At 41.6% G+C, this 8,886-nt stretch overlaps 1 protein-coding gene across 2 annotated transcripts; it reads left to right on the forward strand.

Moving 5' to 3' along the window:
* The first annotated feature begins 951 nt into the window (after window positions 1-951).
* Window positions 952-5,823, forward strand: LOC130291704 (zinc finger BED domain-containing protein 4-like). Of its 2 annotated transcripts, XM_056540831.1 has the most exons (3): window positions 952-3,038; window positions 3,957-4,079; window positions 5,612-5,823. In XM_056540831.1, the coding sequence occupies exon 1, from the start codon at window positions 1,453-1,455 to the stop codon at window positions 2,737-2,739; it is 1,287 nt and encodes a 428-aa protein (XP_056396806.1). In that variant the 5' UTR covers window positions 952-1,452; the 3' UTR covers window positions 2,740-3,038; window positions 3,957-4,079; window positions 5,612-5,823. The 2 variants fall into 2 exon arrangements, with proteins under 2 accessions (XP_056396806.1, XP_056396805.1); XM_056540830.1 differs by lacking the exon at window positions 5,612-5,823 and having other exon boundaries at window positions 3,957-4,242.
* Window positions 5,824-8,886: the final 3,063 nt, after the last annotated feature.

Genomic DNA, 8,886 nt, shown 5'->3' on the forward strand with positions numbered 1-8,886 from the left:
AGGAACTTTTCTTTATTCCTGTGAAAGTTTTACTGGTGTTAACAGTGACTCACAGTGCTTGTAGAGATGGACAGATCCCCTGAGGAAGACTTCCCCAGTGACACAGAGACAGCTAGAGGACAAGGTGTTACCAAGAAGCCAAAGGTAACAGCTGCCATTTTTTATAAGAGGACATCAGCAAGGCCTGCTGCCAAGTCTTCCAGTGGCCAAACTTCTAGGCAACCAATCAGAGACATCTGCCATGTGGAGACGGAGACTCTAGCAGAAAATGAGACAGCCATTACTGATGCTGAGGTGGCCCTAAATGTCCATCAAGAAGGCTCTGACACAGAAATAGACAACATCATGCATGTCAGTCCTGCCCTTGCAGATGTGAACATTGGCATTGTAGAAGAGGAGGTACCATGGTCCAGTATTGCACCAGATAAACCTTTTTCGCCACTACTATTCGTACATGACATTGATGATGACTATCAAGAATCTCAATCACCACCATCCTCCTCTGGCTCCATAGTTGTGGATACACCCTCCCATGCAAAGACTGCCACTGTCACCAGTACAAGGACTTTAGCTACTGCTTCCAAGAGCACTCCCCTTCCAGAAAAACCTTCCCCGTCAGCACAACCCAGTGTCAGTGGTAACCGCAAATCTAAGGTATAGGAGCATTTCATAACAGTTGGGGATGGTCGCTTGGCCAAATGTAAGCTATGTGGCAAGGAAGTAAGTTGTGGCAAAGTCTTGGGGCATCTCACCAATGCAGGAATGGATAACCATCTGAGGACACACCACAAGGCAGTGTTGATGAGAGAAGAAAGTGGTTTGGCAGCTCCACCAAGTAAAAGAAAGGGAAGTAGTAGTGCTAGTTCCAGTGCTACTATGAGTTCAGCCTCAGATAACCTGGAAAAGGGGCAAGGGGCTGAAGCTGTTGTTCATCCCATTAAAGGAAACCAGTCCACCATAGAACAGTTTACTGGTTTTCATCCCAGGGGGATTTCCCGCCAACAGTCCCGCAAGATTACCCGCCTTATAGGTGAGCTCATAGCCATTGGGGGGGCTCCATTTAACATGGTGGAAGGGGAACCTTTTAAACGCCTTCTAAAGGCACTTGCACCCCAATATATTGTACCATCACGTACCACATTCAGCAGAAGTATAGTACCTGCTTTGTATAAATCGTGTGTGGAAAAGAGGAGCTGGGAAAAGCTGCTGGACAGTCTGTACATCTAACCACTGACCTGTGGAGTGCTCCCAGTGGCCAGCATGCTTTCCTATCATTGACCACACACTGGTGGCAGCCCATTGTCACTGAACTTGCCCAAACCAAATCAGGTCCAAGAAGCACAGGGGCTGGTGTTGAGAATACAAATCAGGGCCACCGCTCATTCCTCCTCCATGCAGAGGTATTGGATGAGCAGCACAGCTCACAAAACATAACCAGAGCACTTAAAAAAAATGGTGGAAGAATGGCTTGGGGAACACGTAGATACACATCCGAAGATGGGTTTCGTGGTGACTAACGGTGCAGCCAAAATGATAAAGGCATTGCGTGATGGCAACTTTGTATGTGTGCGATGCTCTGCACATGTCCTCCATCTTGTGGTGAAGGCCGGTTTGGAAGACACCTCAGAGAGCAACACAAAGCTCACAGGAGTTCTGGATTCATGTAGAAAAATTGCAGGGCATTTTCACCGGAGTGTTAAAGACAGCCACTTACTCAGACGGGAGCAGAGTAAGGCAGGTGTTCCTCAACACAGACTGAAACAGGATGTTAGCACCCGGTGGAATTCCACACTAGAAATGCTGGAAAGAATCCTAGAGCAGCAGAAACCCATACATGCAATGTCCCATGAAAATTATATTGGCATCACCAGAGCATTTGGCAGGGAGGAGTGGACCTTAGTTGCTCAGGTGGTTGCTGTACTTAGCCCCTTTCGTGCGGTCACGGAAAAGTTAAGCCAGGAGAAGGCAAGTTTGGCGCAAGTCATCCCTCTCTTTACTCATCTGTTAACCAAAATGGATGCCTTCCTGAATAACAGAGAGAAGTTGACTGGAGGCTATATAGTTGGTGATGTTGCCACACTGGTAAGGAGACTCCAGGTCCTACTACAGCGTAGGATTAAAGAGCTGACAGACACTTGCCCTGATCTAATGCTAGCCACCATGTGTGACCCCCGGATTAAGGGCAAAATGGCTCTCCAAGCAAATGCCCTAACAAGCTGGAGGGACAAATTAATCATCAAGGTGTGTGACAGACAGAGACTATTAGATGTGGGACAAGAGAGGCATGATGAGGAGGAAGAAGCAGAGGAAGATGAGCCTGCAGAAATCTCAGCAACCATCAGCAACACTGCTACAACCTCCTCAAGAGCTGCAGACTTTTGGGCAGAGACATTGCAAAGCCTGGTTGGACAAACCAGACAACCCTCTCGGATACCAAGAGACAAGGTGGCAGACATGGTCAAAATTTATGTGTCTGAACCAAATATATTTCCCACTGCCGATGCCATGAAATATTGGGACGAAAAGAGGGCTATTTGGCCTGCTCTAAGCATGGTGGCCCAGGAGCTCCTATCCTGCCCCCCAACCTCTGTGCAAAGTGAGCAGGTATTTTCTGTCACCGGGAACATTCTATGCCCACAGCGTTCTCAACTGTCCCCTCAGCTCATGGAGCAGATGACTTTTTTTAAAGTCAATTTGCCAAAGTTAGGGTACCCAGCCCTAAACTTTGAAACAAGTTAAAAAGTTGAAGTTACCTCTTCAGTTAAAGTTGAACACTGCAGTTACCGTTGAGTTCAAGTTTCGTTAACAAGTTGGAATGTTTTCCCGTTACTACCAGTTGTTTAAAAGTGAAGCAAGTGACAAGCTTAACAGCCCCTTCAAACAGGTGAGTGGTCTGTCAATCATCCCCTTCCCTCCTAATATCCCATTATTAATTTTAGTTTAATTTATACCTTTCCATCTTTCTTTCAGGATTTAGGAATCCTATTGCTGGACCTTGAAGTGGGTGAAAAAAAACAGTTTCTTTCAGCAAATCACTGGTGAGTAACTTAAAATTCCATCAATTTTCTTTATAACAGTTGTGCTTTACAGTGCCTCTGCCACTAGAGGGACCCCTAGTAAATGAATGGAGCAAATATTCCAGAGGCATAATGGTCAATTCACACGTACATTATTTTTTGCAGATATTGAAATCTGCAGCATAATATGCAGTACATCAAATCTGCGCAGAATAATGTACGTGCCAATAGAAAATATAAGTCAGTGTATTATTTTTTTATTTATTTCTCTCCAGTCTGTCCACAGGGCTCTCTCTGCTGACACCTCTGTACATGTCAGCCAGGAACTGTCCAGATTAGAATAACATTTTCATAGCAAAGTTCCTGCTGCTCTAGACAGTTCCTAATACGGACAAAGGTGTCAGCAGAGAGCACTGTGGACAAGGGGGCAGATTTATCAAAACCTGCCAAGAGGAAAAGTTGCCCAGTTGCCCATAGCAACCAGTCAGATTGGTTCTTTCATTTAGCACAGGCCTTGTTAAAAAATTAAAGAAGCGAGCTGATTGGTTGCTATGGGCAACTTCTCCTCTGGACAGGTCTTGATAAATCTCCCCCAAGATGTGGACAACACAAAAAAAAAAAAAAGTGGAAATAAAAATAATGTAATGTTAGTAATAATTTAGACACCACACAGGATAAAGAAAAAAATGTTTTTTTTTTCTTGAATGGCCAAGGCCTTCAATGCTGCAGTAGTAATAATAACATATCTTAAACAGAACAACAACTGAAACATATCAACAAGGCGAAATAATTTAGTCCCGTATATTTCAGTTTTTTTGGGGGGTATTGCTGCTGCTTATGGGGCATAACGTCCACCCTCAAATCATGCATCGCCTGCATCTGTTGTTGGCTATGGTGGGACAACATGGCCTGAAATTCTCCCATTTGTTTGGCCAACAGGGCTTGGAACTCTTGTTTTTGTGATCGGTGGAGTTCAACCATGGTGCGATTCATCCGGCGCAATTCGCGCGACATGTTCCTGTTCTCCTTGGCCAGCCTTTGGATTTCTTTAGCAAGCTGCAGGTAAGTATCCCTTGGGACAGAGCCAGGAGCTAGGGTTGGGGGAGAGTGGTTGGTGTTGTTCACCTGGGGACACCTCCTCCTCCTCATCTATCTCAGCCGATGCTGAGGACAGGACAGGTGATTGGGGCAAGTTTTGATGGCGGACCATCCTCCCTGCAGATGGACCTGGTTGATCTGAAAAAAAAAAAATAATAATAATAATTAATTAGTAATGTTTTGACTGAAACAGTAAGAACGTTTACATTACAGTGTGTCTCATTACTTTGATTAGCTGCCATCATAAGTTGTTAAAGCTTAAATAAATAAATAAACTACAATATGGTGAAAAAGTAATGAGTTTATTTCATCATAGGTAAAGAAGAAGATACTAAAATATTATATTATTAACCTCTGAGGAAATAAACTCATCACTATTTCAGCATTTTGGAGTGTTGTGGGTCTGGAGATGCTGCATTCTCTTGATTGTTCGATATCTATTTATGTATGCATGTGTGTACACACACACACACAAATATATATATATGTGTGTGTGTATAAACTGTATATGTATGTATCTATAGATATATATAGATAGATATATATATATATATATATGAATATTTTATTTATATCTATCTATCTATATACATATATATATATATATATATACACACCAATATATACACACATATATATATATATATATATATATATATATATATATATATATAGCAACAGAAGAATGCAGCAGCACACTACCAGATTTAGGTGAAACATGAATATGCAGTTAAAACATGGAGAGCTATACAGCTATGGTGTAATAGATGCAAATGTGAAACTATGAAATAGTAAGGCACTTAGCTGGCAAATTTGTCTCCGCCGGCGGTCAAATAGCTTGGACCGTCCCACCGCGATAAGGTGGCCTCCTTGGAACGGACCCTACACTGTGAATATGCCTCTGTGTGAACAGTTCAGTAAGCATGGCAGGGTCTGGAACATCCAAGACACCTTATATACACACCTGATAGAGGTGGGTGGGGTGCAAGGCCAACATGGAGGTAGCCACTCCCCCGTATGTGCAATACAGACAAACAATAAGTCAGCCAGCACTTTAGTTGATACCAAACTATTATATGGACCTGGCCTACAGGTGCACGCTACTAGGCTAGATATACAGCAACAGAAGTATGCAGCAGCACACTGCCAGCACATGGATATAGGTGAAACATGAATATGCAGTTAATACGGAGAGCTATACAGCTATGGTGTAGGCCAGGTCCATATAATAGTTTGGTATCAACTAAAGTGCTGGCTGACTTATTCTTTGTCTGTATATATATATATATATATATATATATATATATATATATATATACATATATATATATATATATATATATATATATTTATATATATACACATATATGTATATATATATATATATATATGTGGGTGTGTGTATGTTTGGGATTAGTATGATTGTTTTATATTTTTTGAACAAGTAATTATTAATAATAATAATAATTTATTTTTATTTTTTTACTCACCGCCAGCACTCTCGGATTCAGGTGACATATGAGGACCACCAAGGCCTGTCTCACTCCGACCCTCTGGCAGGAGATGGTTCCGGAACTCCTGCTCCCACTTCCTGAATTCCTTGTTTGTTTGTTTTTTACGCAGGACGGTTGCTTTACAGTCATAATACCTGCATGAGATATAGTTTATTAAAAAGTTTATCATACATTTAAAATCAATAAAAAGTTTTGTTGACAAATGTTACAACTGTTTGATTTTACTTATATGCACAATTGCATATAAGCAACAGATATAGCCAGTGTTACCAAAATGTCTGGTATGTTAACCCCTTAAGGACTAGGGGTTTTTCCATTTTTGCATTTTCGTTTTTTGCTCCTTGCCTTTAAAAAATCACAACTCTTTCAATTTTGCACCTAAAAATCCATATGATGGCTTATTTTTTGTGCCACCAATTCTACTTTGTAATGACATCAGTCATTTTGCCCAAAAATCTACGGTGAAACGGGAAAAAAAATCATTGTGAGACAAAAATGAAAAAAAAACGCCATTTTGTAACTTTTGGGGGCTTTCGTTTCTACGTAGTAAATTTTTCGGTAAAAATGACACCTGATATTTATTCTGTAGGTCCATATGGTTAAAAGATACCCTACTTATATAGGTTTGATTTTGTCGTACTTCTGGAAAAAATCCTAACTTCATACAGGAAAATTAATACATTTAAAATTGTCATATTCTGACCCCTATAACTTTTTTATTTTTCCGTGTATGGGGCGGTATGAGGGCTCTTTTATTGCGCCGTGATCTGAAGTTTTTAGCGGTACCATTTTTGCATTGATAGGACTTATTGATCGTTGATTCATTTTTTCATGATATAAAAAGTGACCAAAAATGCACTATTTTGGACTTTGGAATTTTTTTGCGCGCACACCTTTGACCGTGGGTTTAATTAACGATATATTTTTATAATTTGGACATTTCCGCACACGGAGATACCATATATGTTTATTTTTATTTACACTGTGTTTTTTTTTTTTTATGGGAAAAGGGGGGTGATTCAAACTTTTAATAGGGAAGGGGTTAAATGATATTAATTCACTTTTTTCACTTTTTTTTGTAGTGTTATAGCTCCCATAGAGACCTATAACACTGTACACACTGATCTCTTATACTGATCATTGTTATCCCATAGGGACCTATAACACTGCACACACTGATCATTGTTATCCCATAGGGACCTATAACACTGCACACACTGATCTTTATCATTGATCACTGGTTTCTCATAAGAAACCAGTGATCGATGATTCTGCCGCTTGACTGCTCATGCCTGGATCTCAGGCATTGAGCAGTCATTCGGTGATCGGACAGAGAGGAGGCAGGTAGGGACCCTCCTGCTGTCCTGTAAGCTGTTCGGGATGCCGCGATTTCGTCGCGGCTATCCCGAACAGCCCACTGAGCTAACCGGCATGGTTTCAGTTTCACTTTAGACGCGGCATTCAACTTTGAACGACGCATCTAAAGGGTTAATAGGGTGCGGCACAGCGATCAATGCCGCGCGCTATTAGCCACGGGTCCCGTCCGTTGTTAGACCCACCGTGGCCCCGCGTTATAGATCGGGAGCGGACACATGATGTTCCAGTACGTCATGTGTCCTTAAGGGGTTAAAGGGGTATTCCATTATTTTCAATAATGCACTTAATTATACTGTCTGTACCTCTGTGTGGTTTTAATTTTTCCATCTGTGATTAATTACTTAATTAGTAGAATATGCATCATTACAAGTGCCACACACAGTGTAATAATATTTAAATTCCCCATAGACTACTCTTACATTAAAGGGGTACTCTAGTGAAAGGCAGTAAGGAAAAATATTAACTGAACTCTCCAGGGCATGGTTATACAAACTAATATGTTTTCTCTCTATGGTATACTACCCCTTTAACCCATAAAGGACAGTAGGACACAGTCCATGTGATCATATATGAAATTTAAATTGCCTAACTGCTGCAGATGTCATGATCTGTATTGAATGATCATGGTATCTGGTACCCAGAATGAATGCCCAATTGCAGCAAGGGGTTAAACCCTCAGTGAAGGACGGGTTTAGCCCCTTGCTGCAACTGGACATTAATTCTGCATTTGCAGCTCCTGAGGTATGATGCACGCTCACCACTCAGTAGGTGGGTACTTTCTGCCTGGCACTTTTCTGTTTAGTTTCTGTTTAATTTCCTTGCACCAGTTGATTTTAAATAAAAAAGGTTTTCACCAGAGTACCCCTTTAACTCCTCTGCTGCATGCTTGAGATCCTGGATGGAGCAACAGAGCATAGATAACACTGATCAATATGCTATGCTACCTAAGTTATCACCCTTTTCACATTAGGTGGAATTAAATATAATTATATATATGTAATAAATCCAGCTGTTGAAAAACTACAACTCCCAGCATGCCAACGGCTGTCTCCGGGCATGCTGGGACATCTGGAGGCACCCTGGTTGGGAAACACACACACATATTTATTATTTATATATATATATACACATATAACATTTACATATAGTACTCACCTTTTGCGGATACATTCGACTGATCGGTCCTTTGCTCCAACATGGACCACAGCGTCTCTGACCCGCTTCCAGGCCGCAAATTTCTCCTCACTGCCCACGGTGGTGGTGAACAGTGTGGCTTTATGTCTGGTGACAGCCGCCACCAGAGCTAGATTTTCATCTGTGGTGAACCTGGGGCCACGATTCTTTTTGGCAACAGGTGCCGACTCCTCCCCTCCACTTTCCGAACTTGGTGATGGGGACACTGACCACCCAAGTCCGTGTTGTCTACTAGTGGTGCCACTGGCAGTGCCACTGCTAATGTTGCCCTGATAAAGGCGCCTCCTTCTCCTCTCTCCTCTTCCACCAACATTCACACTGACACCTGCACTCTCACTCACTCTCATACTCTCACCTTCCTCTCTCCCAGCCACACTTTCATGCTCTCCTCCAGACATTTTTATTCACTCAGTATCACAGTATAACAGCTCACAACAACCAACACAATACTGCATGCAGCTCAGCCCAGGTGGAAGTGGAAGTTGCTGGAACGAATTCGATTTTTTTTGTAATTTCAATAAACTTTATTGACAAAATTGCGGATGTATTCGTTATGCAATAACGAATGTATCCGAATAACAAATGTAGCCGAATAACGCATTTAGCAGAATAACGAATGTATCCAAATAACGAATGTATCCGAATAACGAATGTATAACGACTGCAGCCAACTAACGAATGTATCC

This window comes from Hyla sarda, chromosome 9 (genome assembly GCF_029499605.1).
Source record: "Hyla sarda isolate aHylSar1 chromosome 9, aHylSar1.hap1, whole genome shotgun sequence".
Lineage (NCBI taxonomy): Eukaryota > Metazoa > Chordata > Amphibia > Anura > Hylidae > Hyla > Hyla sarda.